This window comes from Typopeltis vanoorti, chromosome 16 (assembly GCF_054136105.1).
Source record: "Typopeltis vanoorti isolate ZY-2024b chromosome 16, IOZ_Tvanoo_1.0, whole genome shotgun sequence".
Lineage (NCBI taxonomy): Eukaryota > Metazoa > Arthropoda > Arachnida > Uropygi > Thelyphonidae > Typopeltis > Typopeltis vanoorti.
Window position 1 is genome coordinate 66,841,439 of NC_143564.1, and position 27,314 is coordinate 66,868,752.

Consider the following 27,314-nt stretch of genomic DNA (forward strand, 5'->3'; position numbering starts at 1 on the left):
TGGTAAGATTTATTCAAGTATACTAGAGAAACGGTTGAGAAGAATTATGGAAGAAAAGCTTGGTGAAGAACAAGCTGGATCCAGCCCAAAGAGATTCTGTCAGGATCAGATCTTCACTTTACGACAGATAGTTGAGAAAGCAGGGGAATATAACAAAGATCTGTATTTAAGTTTTGTCGATCTGGAAAAGGCATATGACAAGGTGCCAAGAGAGAAGTTATTCAATACGCTGCAGTTATATGGTGTCAATGTGGCATTATATCAAGCAATACTTAGTCTTTATTTGAGTTATAAGTCAGCAGTTAGAATTGAAGGAAGTAGAGGAAGATGGTTTAATGTTAAATCTGGTGTGAGACAACACTGTACATTATTCCCTCTGTTATTCATTATCTATATGGATCACATTAAGAAGAAAGTGGTATTAAACCAGATATCAAAATTCGAGATGTTAATGTCAGCTCTTTGCTTTATTCAGATGATGTTATACTTATAATAAATCTGATATAAATCTGCGAGATCCCTTAATAAATTGAATATCTGTTGTAATAGGTATGGTATGAAGGTCAGCAATAAAAAGACAAAAACAATGAAAATAGGCAGAATCATTGAAAATGTCAACTGCATTGTGAACAGAGAACCTGTGGAACAAGTAAAATATTTCAGCTACTTAGGCATGATTTTTAGTGAAGATGGTAAATTAAATATGAAAATAGACAACAGAATCAACAAAGCTAGTATGGTAGGAAGTCAATTGAAAAAATTCATATGGAATAAGAGAGAAATTAGCCAAAACACTAAATTAGCTGTATACAAGACAGTGTTCAAACCAGTTTTAACTTTTGGATCTAAGTGGCAGAAGTTAAACACTTGAGCAAAGACTAGAGACCGCAGATATGACAGTCCTGAGAAAGATTAAAGGCATGAACAGATGTCATCAATGGTAATAGCATATTAAAAACAAGTATATTAGGAAAGAACCTGACATTGTCAGCATCCAGGAATGTATTAGGAGCTAATCTCAGGTGGTATGGTCCCTTAAACCGAATGGGCAAGGAAAGATTACAAGAAAACAAGTGTTCTCTTCCAGGTTGACAGGAAAACGACCCATAGGAAGACCAAGATATAGGTGGATTAATACAGTAAAAAAGTGCCTTTGAAGATAGAAATATAAGATCTCACAATGTTGAAGCCTTGACAGGTAATATATTGATTGATTGATTGATTTGGAAGAAAATTGTAGATAGGAAGTTAGTAATGATGTAAATTTTTCATGTAGTACTATCATATCCTGTACATTCCTTGATGGTACATGGTAGGAATTTGATGATGATATATGGATAATGCTTTTACCATTTAACTGTTAAAAAATTATTTTAACACTTATGATTTTAGTTTGTTTTCAAGCATTTTTTTTTGTCTCCCTAGTATGAAAGTTTCATAAGAAATCAAATTGCATAAGAAATTTTTCATACTGGTAATTTCTTATAGTCCACTTCGGCATTACTAAAGTACGAAGTGTGTTTAATAAAATTCTCACATATTACAATATATTCATTTACTATTCTTACTTTAGTTACTTGGAATGATTTAATTTTTCCAGTGTGTCTGACATGTGGTCCTCTGCATAAATCAATTAATGGTCCACACCTTGGGGGGAAAAAAAAAATCTGAATTAAAAGTACTGAACTAATAAAAGAATTTTGTAAACTATAAAAATATTTGTTTAAATTCATTGGTAATCCAACTTAAAATAATTAAATACAGAAATCTGCTTCTTAATTCATTCAAGTGATGGTTACTATCTCACATAAGGAGACAGAGAAAAGCAAAATATCATTTGGTATTCTACATATTCATAAACTAATATATCAACTTGGCCAGTTACACACAGTAATTCATATAATTTTCAATTCAGATATATATTCAATTATAGAGAGTTATAAAACACTCATCTGCACTTTTAGGTAGGAAATAAATTTCACTGCCCAGTATGAGACAACAGTGCACTTACTGGGGGCCTGAAGTGGCTTGATAAAAGATTAATGTTTGGTCTCTAGAGCAAGTTTCCAAAATGTAATTATATATATATATATACACACTTAGATATTTTAAATAATACTGAGGTGGGGGAACAAAATGGTTTGAAAACTGAAACTAAATCAGCAATCAGAATTGAAGGATGTTAAGAAACATAGTGTGATGTTAAGATCACACATATCTTCCACTATTTTTTATCATCTATGTGGACTATATTATATGGCCTTTACTATACAAATGATGGTAATCTTCTTAAAGATATCTGCTCCAGATTTTCCAGAGCATTAAACCATTAAATAATTCGAATTAAATTAAGAAAAGCATTAAGTAATTACCATAACAAATTTCACATGAAAATCAGCAATAAAACAATTAATGTAAACACCAAAACAGTAACCAACTGCATTCTCACTAATGCAGGTATAAGAAAAATATTGCCGTACAGACAATTTTAGTTAAGATGGTCAACCAAACACAGAAATAGGTAAAGAATAAATTAAGAATGGGATTGTGAGGAGTCAGTTTAATAAGATTATAGAGAAGAACTAAAAAACCAACAAAAACAAGAGCCAGCAGTATATAAGACACCTTCCCACCAATTTTAATACAGGAATACCTCGATTAGCAGGGTTATTGTTGCCACGAAAAATACTGCAATAATCGGGATAAATAATGCGTGTGAAATGGGTGATCATTGCCAAGGATTTTTCAAATCTATTAATTAAATTTTTATGAAGTAAAAAAAGAATTGTGTTAAACGTGTTAAGTAAAAAATGAAGGTTCATTTATAAAAAACAAGATTATTCTTTAATCTTTATTTATATATAAGGAGTACATACAGTACATACAATTATTCTTTCTTGGATAAAAATTGGTGTAGAGTTGTCTGGTGGAATTTTTTCTTTCTTTTTTCTTCGTATAAAACTCGGTAAGCAACGGATGGAATTTTCAATTTCCTGACGAACTTTCATTGATTGCTCAAGATTAGGATCACCATTCAAGATTTTATCTTTAAAATTTTCAGCAATTCTAAACATTTCATCCATTTCTTTGAGGGTAAATTCCTTCAGTGCCACGGTCAATTTGTTCGTCATTATCATTGATTTGAGCATCGTAAGCACGTTCTCTCTCTCGAGGTTAATTAGACCTTCATCATCCAGCTCCTTATCATGTGACTGAAGCAGGTCCTGAACATCACCTTTTTCAATTTCTTTTAGTCCTAGATCGAAGCCAAGCTTAGTTATGTCATTGATAACACAGGTTACTTAATTTTCAAATCCTTTAAAATCATTTGCACAATGAGGAATAATGTTTTGCCACGCTGCTCTCAGGTTGCTAGACATTACTTCACTCCATGCTTCCTTGACATTCTCAATGCAATTTTTGATATTGAATGCCTTCCAGAATTCTGTCAAACTCATAGCTTCATCTCCTGTAGTCTTTTCTACTGCTTGTGAAAAAGTTCTTCGTAGGTAATATGCCTTAAAGGATGCGATTACACCTTGATCCATTGGCTGGATGATGGAAGTGCTATTAGGTGGTAAATAAATAACTTTTACATTTTCACGCAAATCATTCAGTGCTGTTGGATGACTAGGTGCATTATCTAATATCAACAAGATTTTAAAATCAAGATTTAATGACTTGCAGTACCTTTCAGCTTCAGGACAAAAACAGTTTTTAAACCAATTCTCAAAATAGTTTTTGTCATCCAAGCTTTTCTATTGAATCTAATCTCCAATGAACAGGGAGAAATTTTTATCTAAACTTCTAAGCAGGCGAGGATACTGACAGTCTTAACTCTTCCACTTTAAAAAACTTAGTTCTACGATTCCCTTTTCGGAATCTAATATAAATCTTCCAATTAGCGTTTCCTTGAATAGTCCTTTTAAAACGATCTATAGCAATATTTTATTTTATTTGTCAATACTTATTCCCTTTGAAACTTCATAGTTCCACGATTCCTTTTTCGGAATATACTACTGATTTTCCTCCGACTATCACATAAAAAAAGATTTAATTTCTTCCGAATCTAAATGTCTGCCGGACTGTGTTCTAATTTCCTCCATGAACACTATCTTGTTTATTCCTGTTACTCTGATATTGAATACTTTCTATCAGCTGTCAATCACACATCAAACTTCTCGACGAGCATGCACACTCCATGAAAATGTCAAGCAAGAAACTAAATATAATGGCTGACATAGTGTCTCCATTAGCGACAAGAGAATGTCTTCAAAAAACACAACTTTTGATAATATTAAACTACAATAAAATTCCTGTAAGTAATACAAATATCAAATCCGGTAAGTACATAAATTTTTTAAATGCTTAATATATTACTTTGGCAAAATAATTTCAATGAGCACATCGCAATTGCCGACAATGTGTGTTATGAAACTAAAACTAATAAACATACTAACATAAACAATACGTAAAAATATTCAGAATTTTAAATTATGATTATTTTTACAGCTTCATCTTGTAATCACCAGAAGCATTGCCACATAGTAAAAGCGTTACACGCTCCTTCGGAACCTTGTAGCCAGGCTGCGATTTTTCATTTTTTTGCTAAAAATGTTTTAGTGGGCATTTTTTTCCATAATAAGCCTGTTTCATTAGCATTAAATATCTGATCATCGGTATAATTTCCTTCTTCAATGATCTGTTGCAATTCACCAGGAAAACTAGCTGCTGCTTTTTCATCGGCACTTATAATTTCACCTTGTACACGAACACTATGAATGCTTGATCGCTTTTTGAACCGATCAAACCCTGAACTTGCAGAGAAAGTTTCTTCCACTACTGATGCTGAATCATTTTTGCTTTCTAATTGTTTTCTTTTTAAAGTTTCAAACAAATTCAATGCTTTTGTTTTTATAGTCATTTGACTAAGAGGAATTCTCTTTGGGTTACAATCTTCTATCCACACTGACAATAGCGTTTCCATTTCAATCATAAGATGGCTTCTGTTTCTCGTAGTTTGGGACCCAGACAAGGTCGATGCACTTTGTCCTAGTTGCTTATAGTTTGCAGCGTGGTCTAAAATATGGTGAACAGTTGATTCATTTAGACCGTACACTCTTGCAATTTTGGCTTTGGTTCATGGCTGCTTCATACTTATTTATCATATGAAACTCTTCTAAGCTGATCACTCTACATTTCTTCTTGATAGCTGTAGACTTGATATCATCCTTGTTTCTTTTAGCACTCATTGTAGGGGTAAATAAGAAGAGAAATAAATATCCACATGTACTTCAAGCAAAGGCAGACAGTTACTTGTGAGTGGTGAGCAGGTGCCGTCAGATAAAAAAGAAGCGCCACAAGAGAGCGATACCTGGAGAGTGGCGACTTGAACTGGTTGCATATGTAGTGGGCTACATCTCACGGCCGTAATAATTCGATGAGAGCTGGGTTGGGTCAAAAATAAAACAAATAATCAAAGACTAGAGACAACAAATAAGAGAATCTTGAGCAAAATTAGGGAAATTGATACATGCCATCATCAGCAGAATTATATGATAAAAATGATATTAGAAAATAACTTGGCATCACTAATATGCAAAAATATATAACAGACTGTCAACTACAGTGAATCCCTGGGAGTCAGAGAAACAGTTTATTATAGAGCAGTGATCGTCAACATTTCACCTCCCAGAGGCTGCAATTGCTACTGGAAAGACTTATGCAAACCACAAACAAAAATCTGTTGACTTTTTTTTTAAAGTGAGTTAGTCAAATTACATCATAAGCATCAGAGATGGAGGTAAGACAAAATACTCAAAAAAAAAAAAAAATATAGTAAACAGTAAAATTTAGGGAAAATCGATATATACAAAACAAAATATCCATCCTAGTCAAAAGATAAAATTAACCTTATGAAATTAATACATTTATTCATCAGAAAATAGCGGGTGATCAAATTTAAAGTATCTCTGTTTAATATCTTGTGGAGCAGCACCCAGTAATCAAAATGCTGTGAAAGTTTGCAGGAATACATTGTGTGTCGTGCAGAAGCAATATCTGGGGAAGTTCCAAAATTCACCACCAGGGCACTGTATGATGTATCAAATGTAGATATGGTAATTTTTCTGTGTGTGTGTGAGAAGAAGAAAAGTAAACATGGATAACATTTTTATTCACTTCCATTATGGACTTTTTTATGGGCTATTTACGGGTTGTGCTCTTCAATGTGCTGTCATTCCCAGTATGCCACAAACATCATACTTTGTACAGTGTGTTCAATGGCTGAATGCAGCTGGTCAGGACTAATGTAGTGCACATGTGGCGTTATACTGTCTTTCAGCACTGGCAAGTTATCAGGATGATCCCGATAAACCTTGTCTTTGAGAAATCTCCAGAGCCAGAAGTCACAGGGGATCAGATCAGGCGAATGAGGAGGCTATGCAGTGGGGAACATATGGCTGATCGATCACTTTGGCTTCCATCAAATGTTCTCAAAGAACCTCCTGTACGGATCAACCGACGTGTGGAGGAGGGTCCCATGAAAATGACTTAATCCATGCATAGGTGCTGCTGTAGCTGTGTCACAACAAAATTATTTATCATATCACGATACTGAGCAGATCAGAAGCCCCAACTGGCAAATGTCCTCAAAAAAAGAATGGTCCAATGATATACGAATTTGTACACCCACACCAGACAGTAATTTTGGATGAATGCAAAGGAATTTGTTGGATGGCATGTGGGTTCTGCACATCCCATACCTAGCAATTGTAGGTAGTCACAGCTCTGTTCAGGTGAAAGTGAACCTCATCTCCCCAAAAAACCATCCATGACCACACAGCGTCCAACTCCACTCAAGCAAGGAATGTTAAAACGAATATCAGTCAACTTTCAAAGTCCTGTGGGTGCAACTCCTGTGTCAGAGTTATTTTCCAGGCAGTTGTGTTGTAAGCCACATCCATGTATCTTGATACAGCACATGCACTGCAGGAACCAACGTTGCTTTTTATGGCCTGCTCCACAAAGTAGCAGCAACTTCGTTCACTTGTTGTGAACTGATCGGTTTGCAACCTCTGCCAGATCTAACTTCCCAATGATCCCATTTCTTCAAAATAATTAATCATTCATTGCAGAGTGCAGCAGCATTGCAATTGTTTAGGTAATGCAGCTTCATGAACATAGCTCAGGGCAAGGTTAGTGCTATCACCGTGGATGGTATTAACCAGAATGAAGGGGAAAATCTAACAAAAAAAAAAAAAAAACACTATCTTCCACATTACCAACATTCATAGCCTTGATTTCAATAAAATGATGCACCATAAATTAACAATATCTAAACCTGATCACTTATTTTTAACAAATCCTCAGCTAATGGACAACTTTTATCTTTCTCAATTAGATAAACTACTCCATTCACCACAAAGGTGGAACTTGTGTGCAATCATGAGTTCTGACATGCCATGTCAGAGAATGCCAAGCTTAAAATCCTTTTGATCTGGTAGCTACTCCAAATTTCCTTGTCCCATTCAGTTCCATTTATTTACCATATCTTTATAACCATCCAAATTCTAATGAACATTCTGATCAATTTGATTATATCTAAAGCATGAATTTCTACAATCTAAATACCCAAACAGTGAGGTCATCTCATCTTCCTTGGAGACTTCGATATTCACAACTCAAATTGCCATCCATTTTCCAATTCCACTAATGAAGTTGGAAGAGATGCAAAGATGTGAAAATTGTGGTAGACATACTGGAGGTACTCAGCATATTGATCAATGCAAATACAGCCACAGGACTGGACAGCATATCAGTCCATGCACTACGAGAATGTGCAAGAGAATTGGCAGTCTATAATATTGTTTAATCAAAGTCTATGCTCAGGCAACATTCTAAGGGAGTAGAAAGAGGATAAGATAGTTCCATTACATAAAGATGGCTCCAAGATAGAAGAAGCAAAACAGACCAATTAGTAGTGGACTAGAATGGTGTTTGAAAGTAATGAAAGGGTTTTTTTGAAGTATTGGAAAGTTTTTTCACCTTTTTTTTAACATAATGCTTCTAAAGTAACTTTTATTGGTTGCAATGCTAATATTATATGAAAAAGAGCAATTTAAGTTCATTATATAAAGCTGATATCTGATTTCAGATCTATGAGACTTTCAGACAATTTTTAAGCATTAAGACATAGCCAGCAAACTAATCCAAATACTGAAATCCACTTTCAAAGTTCATTATAAAATTCTTCTTTTACATGTTTTTGGAATGCATCATTTTTTTAATTTTTTAATTTAAATGAATTTTTTATATCTGCAGAACAATGTGACCACCTTTTGCATCTTTGTAATTACAGAATTTAGTTCTATGCTTTGTATAAAATTTAAATGCAAATCAATGGATGTATCATGCAGAACCTCTAAAGCACAAAGTTCTTGAATTTCGTCATCATTAGAGTTGTTACAAATGATTGTATCAGATAATCCAATGACAGTCTTTTCCTGTTCATCATCATTCTGGGTAAATTAATTTCATTATAAAGAACTTTGTTTACGGCTATTTGCAAGCCCTGTGCTAAATATAATGATGATATCCAGCAATCAGTTTTACTACTTTCTTCATTACAGCTCCATCTGTTGTAGTAGATATAATATAATACTTCTAAAAGACATACCAATTCCTTTCATTTTATTTTGAAGGGTTAAACACATTTGTCAGCAGACACAGAACAATGAATAAAACAAACCAAGATTTCAAAATTTATTATCACTTGCACAGACAGTAATTTTTATATATTAGCAGTTCTGAACAGATGTCCACTCATTAATTATTATACTAAATATTTCATCATGAAGTGTACACTACAATATCTTGTTGACTACTTGTTTGCTAATTTTGTCTGCATAGTCGATGACATCAATAACTTGCACAAATCTTCAGATGTACAAAATTTACCAAAGGAGAACCTCCATGTTGTGATGCATGTTACTACTAACAATCATCAATAATTTTGTTAAAATATGATGTAATTTTTGAACAAGAATCCAAATCAAATCTTAATATCGATAATTTACTTGAAGGTGAAGTATCATCAGTTTTTCTTTCCCTCTTTTTAATGAATTAATTTTAAGCTGGCTTTTAAAATGATTATGTAAGCAGCTAGTACTTCCACAAACTGCTTTGATTTTTTTATTTTTAGCACTGTTTATACACACACACTTGCATCACCTGCTTCAGTACATCAGTACATTTAAAATAATACCATAGTAAATTTTTATCTGAATAAAAAAAATTCTTTTCAATACTTCCTTTTATCAAATATCAAGTCATGATTCTAATTCTTGCCTTTGACCTTTTTCACTTTTGATACAATACAAAAACTACTGACACTACTCACTACTTTCTCAATCGGCGTCTCTCTCTCTACGATCAATTAGAACCAGAATCACTGAATATAATTTCGTGATTATATTAGCGGGCCTGGTGGGCTGAGTGGTTAGTGTACCCGCTCTCCAGCCAAAAGGCTGCAGGTTCAATCCTGCCGTGGGCATGGATGTTTGTGACTGTCTGTGAAAATACTAGTGGTGGGAGGTAGACAGCACTGGTGTAGATGATGATGGCAGTTGCGATTCATTGTGGTTGGTGGATTGAGTGGTGAAGACAGAGTTGTATAGTAGGTGATCTCCCTAGATAAGTCTTTGGACTCCCTGGAAGTATCATGTAATAATAATAATAATAATATTATCCTATCTTCCTGATTAAAGCTTACATGTACTCACACTTCACCACCCAGGTGTTCGAAACCACATCTGATGGAATAGGTTGGTTAATCCTTATTCCTGAAGTATCCTATCTGTATATTACATGTGTTCTTGCAGTTAGTTTGCTTGTTTTAAGGGATGAAAAACCAGAATTTCTGGGAGGGAAAACCCTCTGCCTCCTTATGAAACTAACTAATTCACCATTTGATTGAAAACAAACACCTGATAAAGGTTCCCAACACTCGAATAATTTAACACATCTATGAGGCAGGGACAAGTGCTTCAAAACTGAATATGCCATAATTCATTATGATGAATTAGAATAATGCTCAACAATTAACCTTGCCAATCTGACCTCTCTCATAGCAACAAATACTTAAAATAGGACATTAAGTAATTTCTAGTGTGGAAAAACTAATCACATTAATTCATTAAATATATCATGTTAAAGAGTAATAGCTATTTTGATTGTGGTTAATGTGATTTGTGGTTTATAACTGAGTTTTTAAAACAGTATTTAGGTACATGAAATATTAAAAAAACATAACTAAGATGAATAACCTGTAATTAGTGAGCATGGTAATGATAAACAATATAATCTGATTTATTATTTCTATAGCAAATGACAAACTTTTTTTTAGAGAAACTTGTACTATAGTTCTATACAATATACACACAAAAACACAAGGTAAAAGTATTATTTATTAAATATACTGCCATATATTTCAGTCTGAAATTAACAAACCATCATCAGTGGCTTAAAAAACAGTTGTTATAAGGTAGAATGCAAAAATTAATTTATTTGAAATAGAACAAACTGCATAATGTTAAATCACCAATAGCGTTATGCTTTCACTCAAGAAAAGGTTAATCATAACAGTGTAAAATAAAGTGCACATATCATCATTATTATTATTATCAGCCGTTGTCAATGTACTGTGGGATGAAGGCCTTTCCAAGATTACTCCAAAACTGTCTATCCATGGCTCTCCTTTCCCATGTCACTCCTGCAAATCTGATGATATCATCAATCCAACGTGATTTAGGTCGGCGTCGTGGTCGCTTTTCCTCTCATGGAATCCAACCCAATACTTCTTTTGTCCATCGTTGATCTTGTCTTCAAGCAATATGCCCAGCCCACTGCCACTTCAAATGTTTCCCTCCTCCTCCTATGATATCAGACTTCCGTTTGCTTTTTTATCCACGTATTCCTTTTGTGTTCCAGTCTTGTGATACCAAGCATACTTCTTTCCATATTAAATTGTGTTGTTCTTAATTTTTGAATTTCCTTGGCATTTAGTGTCCATGTTTCACAGCGATATGTCAATCCAGGAAGAATGCATTAGTTAAAAACTTTTCTCTTCAGGCATAATGGTAGTTGGCTTTTGAATATTGAATGTAATTTTCCAAACGCTTTCCACCCAAGCATCGTACATCTTTTAATTTCGTCCATGATATTTTGTTCCATTGATATCCGTTTATTTATTTTATTTCATTCGTGCGGGGGTCCCCCCCCCAATCCTCAACTGCCCCTAAGGACTTGAGTCTTCCTAATGAGGGATTAATTATGTATTTTGAACTGTAGCAGTGTGTATGTTCACAGGACCGGTTTGCCTGTTCTGAGGGATGAAAAACCCAAGTTTCCAGGAGAAAAAAACCCTCTACCTCTGTATGAGACCGGCTAACCCACCTTTAATCTAAATAGACCAGATAAAGGTTCCTCACGTCATGGACGGGAAGTGAACCCAAATCTTTCCAACCAAAGGGTTTTGTCTATACCGACTGAGCTAAGGAGACTCACTGATATCTGTTATCCTAAATATGTTGGAGTCTTGACAGGTAACAGAATGATTTGGAGGAAAATTGTAGATAGGAAGTTAGTAATGATGTAAATTTTTCATGTAGTACTATCATACATTCCTTGAGGGTATATATGTATATATATCAGGAATTTGATGATGATAACCCCACAAATAAAGATACATACACTACTATTTGCAAAGGTTCCTCATGTCATGGATGGGAATCGAACCCAAATCTTTCCAACCAAAGGGTTTTGTCTATACCGACTGAGCCAGAAAGACTCACTGATATCTGTTGTCCTAAGTATATGTAATGATTACTCATTTAATTTCATCATTATTGATTTTTATTATTTCTGGTTGGACACAGGTATTCAGCATAACTTTGGTCTTCTTTAGGTTTATCTTTAGGCCAGCTGTTTTGCTAGCAATTTGAAGTTCAAGGATACGAGCCTGTAATTCATGTGCAGTTGAAGTAAAGAGAACTATGTCATCTGCAAAGTGTAAATGGCTTAAATATCTTCCATTTATCTTCAGACCTTTCCCTTCCCAATCAAGAAGATTGAATATTTCTTCTAGGCACACTGTGAATAATTTTGGAGATATTGTGTCACCCTGTCTTATACCTTTCTGTATTTCCACAGTAGAGATGTTTCCATTGAAATGAACTGCTGCTGTGGCATTGGTGTATGCTGATTTGATAGTCCTGACATATGGCTCCTCCACTTGTTGGTTTCATAATGCTTTAAGTATTGCACAAATTTTTACTAAATCAAAGGCTTTCTCATAATCATAAAAACCAAGACATAATGGTAACTGATATTCACCATCTTCTTGGTGCATCGTTTTTCTTCAAGCATAAAGTAAATAGTTTTGATAAGAGTTTGTAGATCATTTCTCCACCTGCTTTTAGAAGTTCAGCTATAACTCCATCCTCACCTACGGCTTTTCCATTTTGCAAGCTTTGGTTGCTCCACATAACTTCTGGTAGAATCTGTACTTCAGCTATATCTTAGTTGTCTTCTTCATTTAATTCATCATCCTGATATAATACTGAGTAAAATTCATCAATTCTTTTTGCTATAGAATATCTATCTCTGGTTATGGTCCCATCTTGTAGATTGACTGCAACCATCTGTTTATTGTTGTTTGGCTTTTTTTTTGAGACTACGGTTGTTTTCGATTGTCATATGAATTTACAATTGAATTTTCTTATTTCTTCTGTGATACATTTTCTGATCATTTTGCACAATTCGGTGTATATTCAATTTTATTCTGTAGGTTATTTGATTGTTTCATTTCTCTTCATTTCTTCATAAGCTGTTTTGTTTCTTCAGAAATTTTGTCTTGTTTCTATTCTCTGGTACCAGCTATTACAAGTGAACATTATAAAAGGTTTTGGGTAATAATGTCATTACTTTCTAATGGATCAGCACTCTCATCTATAATAAGATTTTTAAATCTATTGTTTAGTACATGTTGGAATATATCTTTTTTAATGATGAGTTTGTGTACATCTATGTTTTGCTTTGATCTTTGAAACATTTTTCTTTTTGGCAGTTTATTTGATCTTACTGCGTACCATACGATGGTCACTTCAAATGTTGAACAGAGCAGTCTTGAAATATGTTTTTTTATTGCTGAGAATAAAGTCAATTTTCCTAGTTCTTCTATCTGGACTTTTCCATGTCAACTTCCAATAAGTTATATTCTTGAAAAAAGAATTTATGATGTACAGGTTTTCTTTTTCTGCAAATTCTATTAGCCTTGCTCCTCTATCATCTCTCATGCCATATCCAAAATTTCCCATTCAGCTTTCATCTGATTGTTGTATGCCAATTCTAGTATTAAAGTCTCTCATTACAATTCTGAAATGATGTTTTCCTTTATTGTAAAATTGGGATACATCATGATAGAAGGCTTCAATTTCTTCATCAGTATGACTTATTGTTGGTGCATAGACTTGGATGATCTTAAGAGCGTATCTTTTTAAGATGTGAACAATACTTGCTATTCGATCAGATATACTATCAAATTCTATTATGTTGTTCAATTTTTTGTTGATCATGAATCCAGCTCCACTGATTCTTTTCTTATCGTGGCCGCTATAATACAGTATGCCTCCATTTTTTAATTGAAGAATTTCTTCACCGTTACGTCTAACTTCACACAGTCCAAGAATGTCACATTTTAGTCGCTTTAGCTCTTCAGTTAGCCATGCTTCACTGCTCAGAGTCCTACAGTTTAAAGTTCCAAGGTCTAGTTTCCAGTGACAAACTAATCTGATTACCCAGGGATTCTTAGCATCCTCTGCCTTCATGTTTAACTGCCTGCTGTCATAGGTAGTAACAATCTGGCCTCTGGGGAATGAGGGCCATTTTATCTCTGTTTGATTCATCTTGAAGATTGGGCCATAAAGTCACCATGCTGGCCCACTATGGGTTGGTGAATGGCAATATTTTCACATGGGATCGCCAGTACCAAAAAAAAAAAAAAAAAAAAAAAAAAATGTCCACAGCTCTTTATTCAATATATTCAGAACTGCCCTGATATCCAACAGATGGTAGTCAGGGTCTGCCCCCCACATCTGCCACCTAGGGGATGTGATTAGTAGCCAATGGGAGCCCTGAGATTTATATATCTTATAATATCATACTCATCAGATAGATGTAGTATCTAGTTGATTTCTTAAGACCTTATGTCTTTATAAAATATCATTCCTGGTCTTAAAAAAAAAAACCTTTAATGATGTTATTCAAATCAAACTTTCCCATATTTTCAATAAGGACAAGCAATCATTCCAATTCAAGTTAGGGCAGTGTAGCATGGCCTAAGCACTCTCCTTCCATGTGACTACCATCTTTCCTACTTCAGACAAACTGGACACTTAATAGAAAAAAGAATACAAGAACATCCATATTATCCACAAAAAATTCAATAAGTCTGGATTAGCTCAACACGGAATAGCAGACCACAACATTCTTTGGTCTCAAACACACCTTCTACATAGATGTTGGTACAAATTTGAATGCCTATTTAAGGCAGATCTAACAGCATTTACTCTGTTAGGGTTATACCGCCAATACTTGGTCGCCAGTGCCTTGTTTGTACTTTTAGAATAGGATGGACCACGAGAAGGTGAGGTTGACATTTGAGTATGAGAGGCTATGTATTATGCTTCACCACCCCTTTCCACTCCGGTAAAATTATTATTTATTAAATATACTAATGAATATACTAGATTCTACATCTATCTGATGATCTATTGAGTATGATATTATGAGTTATATATATATATATATATATATAGATATATTGCATATACACACATATATGCAATTTATTTTACACTGTTATGATTAACCTTTTCATCAGTGAAAGCATAACACAATTGGCAATTTAACATCATGCAGTTTGTTCTATTTCAAAAAAATTAATTGTTTGCATTCTACCCTGTAACAACTTTTTTAAGCCACTGATGGTCTGTTAATTTCAGACTGAAATATATGGCAATATATTTAATAAATAATAATTTTACCGGAGTGGAAAGGGTTGGTGAAGCACAATACATAGCCTCTCTTACTCAAATGTCAATCTCACCTTCTTGTGGTCCATCCTATTCTAAAAGTACAAACAAGGCACTGGTGACCAAGTATTGGCAGTATAACCCTAACAGAGTAAATGCTGTTAGATCTGTCTGTCCAGAGGCATTAGGTAGCAGCCCTACCACTGGACTTACCCAGTGACAGGTTAGTAACCTCCCCTGGGAAAATTCAAAATACTTTCAAGTCTCATCCAAAGAAAAGCCAGACGGACTATCAGGGAAATGACCACAATTCAGGAAACAGAAAATGAAATTGAAAAAAGGAACACACAATGAAGATTGAAACATGGAATGTAAGAAGCATTGCACACAAAGAAGAACTTGATAAACAAGTTCTTCTTTGTGTGCAGAAGAGGGGAAAAGAAAAAGACAGTAATATATTTTATAAAGAATTATAGAATGTCATAGATAAAACAAACAAAACTGACTATTAACTACTAGCAGGAGATTTAAATACCAGAATAGGAAACAAAAAATACAAACCAAACATAGGTAAATTTGGCAAAGATACATGTAATCAAAATGATCGCGGACTGTATGATTTTGTCATTTATAATAATATGAGAATAATGAATTCAGTGTTTAAACACAAGGAAATACATAAATATACTTGGTCAGCCAGAGGATACAAATCAATAATTGATTATGTTATCGCAAATTTTAAATTCGAGGAGTTAATTTTAGACATAAGAGCATATCGAGGCTTGAATTAAACTCTGATCATTATATGGTATCAGCAAAAATTCGATTTAAGCCAAAGTGGCTAAAAACACATAAAATTGAAAATTCTTACCAACCAAGCCACATTACAGGATCCCCAAGTTAGACAACAATATCAAAAATGCACAAACTTAAAAACAGAAACCACACATGAATCAAGTGACATAAAAGATGAATGGGAAAATTTGAAACAAATTCTCACAAAAACAGCAACAGAAACCTTAGGAATAAAGCACAAATGCATTAGAAAAAGAAGACTACAAGACTGGAACAAAGAAGTAGAAAACATAATAAAAACAGAAAAGGACAGTTACCAGAAATGGCTAAATTTCAAAACAATAGAAGCAGAAATAGAGTATAAAAGAAACAGTGCAATTGCAAAACAAGAAGGAAAAAACGGAGAGAGATGTAACAATTTCGTAACAGAACGAAACGATTGAAAAGGATTTATTTAAACCACAAGCCAAAACCTATAAAGTAATAAAATGCATGAATAAAGAAATAAAAGGAAAGATAAAAATGCAAACAATAATTTAGAAAAATGAGTGACCTATTTCCAAAATCTCTAGACAGATGAGAACAATGAAATAAAATTTTATAAAACAAAGAATGACCTAACATAAAATATCACAATGTCAGAACTGGAAAATACAATAAAGAAGATGAAAAATAGGAAATACCAGAAGACAATATAAATATAGAACTATACAAAAATGCAGGTGAAAAATTTAACGAAGGACTTTCAAAAATTTTTAATATGGTTTGGATGTCTATAAAAACTCCTAATTCTTAGAAAAAAGTACTGGTTATCCCAATCTATAAAAAAGGAAATAAAGACAATTGCAAATAACTATAGGGGAATTAGTCAGCTAAATACAGGGTATAAAATATATGCAGGAATATTAAAAGAGAAGCTAAGAAGTATTGTAGAGGACAAACTACTAGAAGAACAAAAGTTTCCAAAAAGGCTGATCCAGAATAGATCCAATAATTACTCTAAAATTATTAATAGAAAAGAGAAGAGAATTTCAAAAAGAAACACACGTGGCCTTTATTGATTATGAAAAAGCCTTTGACAAAATTAGTAGACAAAAATTGTTTAAAATATTAACCGATTTAAACATACCAAACCAACTTTTACAATCCATTCAGGAAATATATACAGGAAATAAAATAGCAGTTAAATTAGAACACATCTCAGAATGGAAAGATATATCAAGAGGAGTACGACAAGGATGTATCCTCTCACCTTTGCTTTTCAATATATATATATATATATATATATATATATAAATATAATCTGGAAACAGTATAACCCATTTGATGTACAAATAACCCCACAAATGAAGATAGATATAATACTATATGATCAAATAGTATTAGTTACATCAGAAGATGATTTACAAAGATCATTAAAATCATTCAACGATATCTCAAAACAATATAATATGACAATATCTAAAGAAAAAACAAAAATAATGGCATCCAAAGGAGAAAATCCAATAAAAAGTAAAATAGTGGTAGATAATAAAATATTAGAATAAGTAAATACTTTCAAATACTTGGGATGTGATTTATCATATGAAGAAGAAAAAGACAGATACCAAAATATCAAACTTTGTCAAAGTAAATGGCATAATAAATAATATATTTAAGCCATCCCTGGTACAAAAACACCCTAGAATCAGACTATATAATGTCTTGTCAAAACCAATTTACTATACGGAACAAAACATGGACCATAAAAAGAAAAGATGAAAACGAATTCAAACAGCAGAAATTAAGTTCCTCAGAAAAACAGCTGGATATACCAAGTGAGACCATAAAACAAATGAAGAAATTTTATAATCCCTGAATATAAAACCAATTAATTACTACATAAGACAGTGTAAACAAAAATGGATAGAACATTTAAATCGAATGGACAACAGCAGACTACCAAAAATATTATACATATACAAAATAAGTGGGAAAAGAAAAATCGGAAGACTAAGAAAGAGATGGCATGAGACCAGAATAGGCCACCTGAACTAAAGAAGAATTTTACCTTGTGTTTTCATGTATATATTGTATGACAAACATCTTTACGGTACTCAAGGAAAAATGTGAATAAACTCAAACAGCACTAAGTAAAAAAATAAAATAAAAAATTATTTTATTCATTTTTATTTAATGCTATTATTAAAAACTAATTATATAATTATATATATATATATATATATATATATATAGCTGTAACTGAATATATTCCAACTTTCGATATTCTGCCACCTTCCTATCCTGGCATCTGATTATTTTCATCTACCACATGATGTGCCATACATATTTAACTTTATATATCATCTTTAAAATAACATTGAAAACCTAATTCACTTACCTATATACAGTGGTAGTGGGAGTTTTTACCTTTTCATTTAGAATACGAACCTTAAATGGATTGTACTGAGGGAGGGAAAAAAAGAAACTCTTTAAAAAGAATTCAGATAAGTTACTTACACTTCACATTCTAGTAAATATGAAGTGGTTAGTAGAAATATGACATCATATTATAATCAAACTAATTAAAATACTCATGCATACAAAAAAAAGTGGTAAGTGATTGTTATTTCAGGATGTCATGAAATATGACGTAAGCATCTATTTGATATCTGTACATGGCACATTTCAAAATTGTAAAATTTTGAGATATGACTACAGTTTTTCATAATTACTTCAAAATGTACCCTTCTTAAGCATAAAAGACATTACTAATATTACTAAAGAAAGAGACATACAGCTTCATTTCAGAAATGTAAATTACACAGAAAAAGTGGATATTAAAGATGCAACATTATTTCAAAGCTAAATGCTGGTAGAAAACTATGAAAGTTTCATATATTTGACCTGAAAGCTTAAGAGAATACAATCCCCAGCAGCAGAGTTGCCTTAGCTTGCACTATTTAAAAGAACATAACCACTGCCCAAGCATCCATATATTTGCCTTCACTTGCCTGAGAGCTGTTTCGAACTAGTTGGTTCTCTTCAGAGACTAGGCAGAAACCTTAAGAGAGCAAAAACTCTCATTCAATGCTAAAGAAATCCAATGTCAGAGAAATGCATTTTTCATAAACGAACTCTTGGTTGGTGGTCAGGTCATATTTCCAAAACTTTCAGTTTCTACAAACATTGTTTTAAAATAATGTTGGATCTTTAATATCCAATTTTTCTATGTAACTTACACTGCCAACATGAAGCCATATGGCTCTTTCTTTAGTAATTATTTTTACACACTGACTGAGAGTTCACTTACAAAAAATACCTGTCTTTGACATTGAATTTCTTTAGTACTGAATGAGAGTTTTTCTCTCTTAAGATTTCTGCTTCTGAGATTTGGGTTCATTGGAGTGGCCTGTATCAAGGTGGCCTCAACGGATGCTTTTCCATGCAATATGAGTGGTTTTGCTCAGTGGTAGAGTGAGCCTGTCGCTGAGTAGAACCACTGCTGAGTTCAATGTCTTTCAGGTTGCTTGTTGAGTTTAGAGTGATCTTAGAATGAGATTGCCCTAGTTTTTGGAGAAGACCCTTTACTTATATAGTGGTCTTTGAAGAGAACTAATCAGTTCGAAACAGCTGTCAGGCCAGCTAAATCTTTATCAAATGCACGAACAAAAGGCAAATATATAGGGTGGTAATGTTTCTTAAGTAGTGCGAGCTAGGGCAACTCCAATGCCAAGGATTATATTCTCGTAAACTCTCAGGTTAAATTTACAAGACTTTCATAGTTTCTATAAACATTTGTCTTTATAATAATGTTGGATCTTTAATATCCACTTTTTCTATGTACATTACTAACATATTTCCAAACTAGTAGAAAGCAAAGAGTAGCTATAATGTTCAACTCTATATGAAGATAAACTTGAATGGAACCTATTTCAAGTAGAGTAATGTAGGCAAATTTCAAAATAGGAAATTGGACAATGAGATGATTTTGTGTTCTTCAAGTAGGGAAGAAGAGAAATTTTTTAAGCAAGTTTTTAGAGAATTAGAGGACACCTGTAGCCAGCAGTGGCTATAAAAAGGGGTTAAAAGAAAGAAAGAAAGAAAGAATTAAAGTGTAATTTACAAAGGAAAATCTGGTTCTTGTTGGAGTCTTGAATAGCAGAGTAGGAAATGAAGATAGGCATACAAAACGCTTCAGGGGGGGAAAAAAAAGAAAAAGAGCAAAGCTAATAATCAGGGCGAGTAGTACATGCTGAGTTTCTAATGTTAAGATATGCAACTACAAACACTAACACTTTATTTTAGAATCTATTGATTCTGAAAAAAAAAAAAAAAAAAGAAGTGTCATGTTTGTATTTACTGCAGTGAAGCAAGCATAGTAGTTTTTTTTTTCTCCACTTGAATGCAAAGTGTCCAAGGCATGGGCAGCTAGACCTGACTGAGCACAAATGTAGTCACAGATATATTCCTTGTGTCTTCAAGACTGATGTTGGCAGATCTACAGTTTGACCATAATACAAAAAGTTACAAGAACAAGGAATCTTGTTCACCTGGCATGCAAGATTATCAAATTATCCACATCTCCTATATCCTGGTGAATGTGAAAAGATAACTAAATTTCTTCATAAATATAATCTCCATAACAAATTTCACTAATTTCAAAACACACATCCAGCTCGCAACCTTGATCAGTCTTCAGAAGGATCAACTTAGATTCTCTTGCACATTCAGGAGTGTTTAAAGTTTCATGTGCTTGCAAAGTTCGCCAACATTGGACAGACCTAGATCAGTTAACATCTACCTTGAAGAACATAAAAAAAAAAAAAATTCGTGTTCATCAGTATGATGAGTCAGGACTGGTAGGCCATGCTCTGGATACCCCCCTCAAAAAAGATTAAAAAGGAAATAGTCTGAAAGACTATTTTTAGAGTCAACATCAGCTATGAAACACTTCTCTAACCTCATTTACATACAACTGTATTAATTCCCCAAAGATCTGGAAACAGCCATTCTTAGACTACATTTAGCATAAACTACTCTGAATAAACTGTCTCATACTCATATACAGTGGATGTCATGATAGGACATTAGTTCCTTTTCAGCTACAATTTGGACTGTTTCAACAACCAATCTAATTGAGTGTCATGTGTCACAGTTATAATTTGCAGTATGATTATGATGGTTTGAAATCCAATGAAATATAAATATTAGCAAACTTAATCCCCCCCCCTTCCTGTCGTATACTGCTGTGAACTATGACATCATTTTGAGTTACAAAAATCCTGATTTTTACATGTGTTAAACTGTTATTCATTTATATTTTTAGTATGTTTGTCATGCATGCTGAACTGAAAAGTTTTGTTTCAAAACTATCCATGTAACACTGAAAACACAGTATAATGTTTTTCAATAAAGTTTCACTGATGTAAAAGAAAATTATACACAAGTAATAAATTATATTTAGTTTTCTCTTATGTGTGTGAAGCCATTATTTAAAACATTATACTATGTCTAACATGCATGTCTCTATTAAACATCATGCAAACACACACACACACACAATGCATACTGAAAGAAAAGGAAAAAAAGATAGCCCTAACTCTGTCCTGAAGTCCAAATATGTTTATTGTGGGCATGAAGTGGCCAAAATCCAAAGCAGTGGCACCAAGCAATGAAACTCATTACCACATAGATGATAAATGAGTTGCATCGCCTGATACTGACATAGTTACTGTAAATATATCACAATCAGTCCTTGAAATCAAAGATTTGTATGCATGTTAGCAAGATGACTTTAAATCAAGGGTGGGGAACCTTTTTAGTATCAAGGGCGAAAATTGCTAATTTAAAAACTTCCGCGGTCAGCTGGCAAATTTTAACTCTTATATATAGTGTATGTAGTGTGCTGATGTACAAACGAGTACATCAGCAAAGGGGCGAATTGAAATAGACTCGCGGGTGAAATTTCACCCACAAGCGAGGGATTCCCCACCCATGCTTTAAATGAATTAGACCTCACTAAACTCCACCTATGACAGAGAGAGAGGGGCAGAATATTAGAAAACTTTTTATAACATACTACAAATGAATATTCCAGAATAATCTTGAATCTGAATTAATAATTTTGAGTATAATCAAAAAACTAAAAAGAGAAATAACAAATAAGGATATGATTATAAATAATAATAAAATGGTGCATTTTGTAATCTCAAGTTTGTAAAGTGACATTCATTATCACAACTGAATGCAGAGCTATTTTTTACACTATTTACTGTAGATATAATAATGGTTTGTCTAACTCTGTTATTAAAATAATATAACAAATTTTAACAGTGGTCCAAAATATTTATTAAATTTCATCATTACTTTTACAATAAAATAGTCCAATTTATAGCAAAAAAAAATTCAAATTGGCAATAAAAAAGAAATTACAAGAGGGAAACTATTTTTCATCCATGTCTTGAGCCTAGGATTGGTTTAACAATAGACATTATGCACTGTAGCATCAATATGAATCATTTATAAAAATGGTCCATTTATAACAAAAAAAAATAATTAAATGGTTCTGCCAATAAAAAAGTTTGAATTATAATAAAAGAACATTGATGAACTAGTCTTGAATCTAGGGCAAGGTAAAAAATGTTTGCTATAAAAATTCATATGAAAAAAATCAGTAACATGATAATAAATAAATAGAATTTTATTTGTGTTTATAAAAAGTTAGAATGGAGATAAAGTGAAGTAGTTCATCTGTCAGTCAAAATTAAATAAAACATTCTTTGTCAAAATTATATTTCATACACACACAAGCAGGAATTAAACAGAATGAATGAGAGAGAGTGTGTATGCATGCATATATGCTCTTTCTTTGTATCTTTTTCCATGAACTAAAAAAATTACCTCATGCTAAAAACTCAGTAAAATCTCATTTTCTCCTTACCATATTAAGCTCAGTATTCTACTACAGCTAATTAAGCTCACAGAAATCTAATTAAGTCTATGATTGGGACAGTTAATCCTATCTTCAGAGCATCATCAAATTCCTGCCATGTACCCACAAGGGGTGTACAGGATATGATTAGCACTACATGAAAAATTTACATTATTACTAACTTCCTATCAACAATTTTCCTCCAACACTATCAGATCTTATATTTCTATCTTCTAAGGCACTTTTTTACTGTATCAATCCACCTATATCTTGGTCTTCCTATGGATATTTTCCCTAACAACCTGGCAGAAAACACTTGTTTTGCTAGTCTTTCCTCTCCCACCATATTTCTAATGTCAAACATTGCCTTTCATTAAAAACAAAAACAAAACAAACAAATCTTTTCCCTGACAACCTGGAGAAAACAATTGTTTTGCTAGTCTTTCTCTCTGTGTTATTTTTCTAATGTCAAACATTGCCTTTCATTAAAAACAAAAACAAAACAAACAAATCTTTTCCCTGACAACCTGGCAGAAAACAATTGTTTTGCTAGTCTTTCCTCTCTGTGTTATTTTTCTAATGTCAAACATTGCCTTTCATTAAAAACAAAAACAAAACAAACAAATTTCAAATAAATTGAGTTCATTATGATGATTACATTGCAATTATAGAAGATCTGACATTTTACATTAAGACGCCAGCCTGGTTAGCGTATCTGCTCTCCAGCCAAAAGGCTGCATGTTCAAATCCTGCCGTGGACGTAGATGTTTGCGATTGTCTGTGAAAATACCAGTGGTGGTGGTGGGCAGTAGATGATGCAGTTTTTGCTGTAGTCAGACTGAGTTGTAGAGATGAGGAGTGTAAAGTAGCGCCCTCCAACAAGTCTTTGAACTCCTTGGAGGTGTCACGTAATGATAATAATAATAATCTGATGGAGGATAGTCGAGGAAATTATTGTTCCAATATAACATAATTTCAAATTAACATTACATAAATAAACAGACTACATTTTGCATTCAAATTAAAAATCAACTGCATTCTGAAATAACTGAAAAGCATACAAAAAAAAAATCTTTAAATGACAAAGTATGGCATACTATAATCAATACCATACCTAATATTTGACTCAAGTGTATCATTATGAAAGTGCTTCTGATACAAAACAATTTCTTTAACTTTCTTTAGCATCAACCTTCACTTAGCACAAATATATCAAAAATGATGGTTTAGAGACCAAAAAAAAAATAAATCAAGCAAATCAAGTATTTTTTCTGAATAGGTATATTCTTAAATAAACTTTGAATGAATCAAAATTCAGTGATTATGGAGCATGTGTAAAAATAATCATAATTTAAAATTCTGAATATTTTTCCATATTGTTTATGTTAGAATGTCTATTAGTTTTAGTTTCATAACACGCACTGTCGACACTTGCGATGTGCCTGTTATTGAAATTGTTTTGTCAAAAATGATATGTAAAGCAGTTAAAAATTTATATACTTACCGGATTTGAATAGTTGTGTTACTTTAAACAAATTTATTGTAGTTTAAAATATTAAGTTTTGTGTTTTATGAAGACATTCTCTTGTCGCTAACGGAGATAACATGTCAGCCATTATACCTAGTTTCTCGCTTGCCACATGGCATGTGCATGCTTGTCGAGAAGTTTGAAATGTGATTGACAGCTGATAGAAAGCGTTTGGTATCGTAGTAATGAAGAGAAAAACAAGAGAGCATTCGGATAGAAAATTAGAACACAGGCCTGCAGATATTTAGATTCGGAGGAATTTGAGTTTTTTTATGTGACAGTCGGAGGAAAATCAATAGTATATTCCGAAAAAGGAATCGTGGAACTATGAAGTTTCAAAGTGAAATAAGTATTGATAAATAAAAGAAAATATTGCTATAGATGTTTTAAAAGGAATATTCAAGGAAATGCTACTTGGAAGATTTAGTAGAATCTAAAAAGGGAATCATAGAACTGTGAGTTTTTTTAAAGTGGAAGAGTTAAGACTGTCAATAAACATTATTGAATAAAAGAAGAAGTTGCTATTTACGTTATAAAGGAATGTTCAATAAAACTCTGATTGGGGAGTTTCATCTGTATTAAGGATGCTGGCTCTAACCATTATTTCTACTAAAAAGAGACAGAATTGAGTCAGGAAGAATTAATGTGTGTTACATAAGTGATGAAAAAGGATCCTATGAAAATGAAGAATAAAGTCATATATCTTCGGGAAAAGGCCTTGACAGAGAGAGAAACTGGCTATGAACATTCTGTCATTGTGCAAACAAAGTGTTTAGTCTAGTCTTAAGTGTAAGTTTATTTTTAAAATGCCTTGGATCCAATTAATTCTGTAGTTAGTTATAGTTATGTAATATTTGTTTGAAGTGTATATATATATTGTTTTTGTTATATTAAATGTATTTATTTTGTATTTTGGTTTTTGAGTCAGTGATTTATTTGGATTCTGAAAGAAATAGTAAAAAAAGAGGTCATTGCACCAATCGAAGTGAACCCTTGTGCAATAAATAAAAGCACTCAGAAATAAAAATAAAATTAATTGTTATAGAGAAATCTCATAAAATTGAGGGCAATATTAAATAAAAATAAATCTTCCTATATTTAAACAATGCCGCAGCCAGTAGGATTAATATTATGATAATATCCTCTATATAAACATCTCCTCATATTAACAGATGTATATTTTGTAATTTAATTAAAAATTACTTCAAAATAACAGAACTAAAAAAAAAGTATAGAACTGATTGATAGAGCAATGTCTTCCACATTTATTCATAAGTCAGTTCTATCAATATATTAACATTACCTTAAACATTTCCAAAAGATCTTCTTTAGAAATCTCTAATCTTTCAAAGTTCTGTTTCTCTTTTACAATAGATTTCATCAAGTTTTCTATTACTGGGAAGTCTACCTTAGATACTCCTTCATTTTCCATCTGCATATCATAGTAAAATCCATTTTCAATGGGGGGTCCATAACATAAACATCCTCCATATATACGTTCAAGTGCTTCACCTAAAACATGAGCAGTGGAATGCCAAAATACCTGCTGGGCTGAAGAAAAGAAAGAGTAATCATTAGGTTCATACACAGATACACCATTTTAAAGCAAACAATTTAAAAGAAAAAAAAAAAGAGTGCACAAATAAATCCAATAAGGGACTCAAGCATAGTTAAATTAATAGCAGAATAAGGTTTAGAAAAAGTAACCCACATAGGCAAATCTGAATGTAACTTAAATGGCCCTTTATTTAACATAAAGCTTTTGTCAAAATGAAAGTTAATTTATATGTTGAGTCAAATTATTTAACTATATTTATTACAATTTTTTGGAAACAGTCAATTTTGCATTAAATATCTGAATTGATATTAACATGTAGACCAAGAATATCAAACTGAGATTAGCTGTTATGCTACACTCAAATTTTCCTTCCTATATACATTAGCATATTGAAGAATTATGGCATTTAATAAAGTGAAAAGACTCTGCCATGTGCAGCCTGCATAAGAAATCCAAAATAAACATGAATTATTTCTCTTTGCATAGTGGTAGTAATAGTAGTAAGGAAGGAGAGAGGTGAGACATACACTCAAAGAAGAGCCAAATGATAAAGACTACACTTTCTCTTTTATGAGAAATCTCAATCTCTCTCTCACTAATTCATTCACTCACTGAGACCTATTGTTTTATTTTCCAATGAAAGGAAATACTGCAGTAATATTTATATAATTAATTTATCATTATAAATTGATAGGTGTGATCAATTTATTATTTTTCACATCCAGAATTACTGATCATGAGAGCATAGCAGATTGTCATGCACAATGAAACACAAACATTTGCAGTTGCTTAAAATAATGATATGCAGGAAAAAAGGGCATTATGGATGCTCACAATAGTAAACATGATTATAACTCACTCACTCATAAAAAACTATTGAAAATTCCCAACTAAAGAAATTGTTTCTCTCTAGAAACAATGCTACTCTAAAATTAAATATAGCAAACTATCCACTATAACAAGCTATTCCTACAGTTCTACAAGTTTACTATAGTGAAAGTCAACTGTACTGAGTCAATACAAGGATTTCACAAAAGAATGTCATTTTTAAATGCAGATTTTAAAAAAATGGCATTCTTTTAAATACAAATATTTTCAAACTAAATTGTAGATAGTTACGTGCCTACAATGGATAAACATCAAGATGGCAACAGTTCAACAAAAAAGCTAAGTGCATTTCATAGGATACAAAATTGGAGTCCATAATTTATGCACAAAAGAATTTAGGCAAATCTATCACACTAATCTACCCAAAAATAAATGCATTAAGTGATGGTATAATCGATTTAAAGAAAGTAATATCAATAACAGATGTACAGAATATTCAAGAACTTCTCAAGGAACTGTTGAGTGCATTCATGAGTGTATTATTATTACTACTACTATTATCTTAATAGTATTTTAAGACTAATTATTATTATTATGATT

At 32.6% G+C, this 27,314-nt stretch overlaps 1 protein-coding gene across 2 annotated transcripts in view; it reads right to left on the reverse strand.

Annotated features, from left to right (window-relative positions):
• LOC150098093 (threonine--tRNA ligase 1, cytoplasmic-like) overlaps positions 1–27,314 on the reverse strand; it is a 178,555-nt gene that overhangs the window by 107,053 nt on the left and 44,188 nt on the right. For both annotated transcript variants that reach the window (XM_090406532.1, XM_090406531.1), the window contains exons 5-7: positions 25,632–25,879; positions 18,268–18,332; positions 1,569–1,647 (exon numbers count right to left, since the gene is read on the reverse strand). In XM_090406532.1, coding sequence (XP_090262658.1) covers positions 1,569–1,647; positions 18,268–18,332; positions 25,632–25,879 — 392 coding nt within the window. The remainder of the gene's footprint in view (positions 1–1,568; positions 1,648–18,267; positions 18,333–25,631; positions 25,880–27,314) is intronic.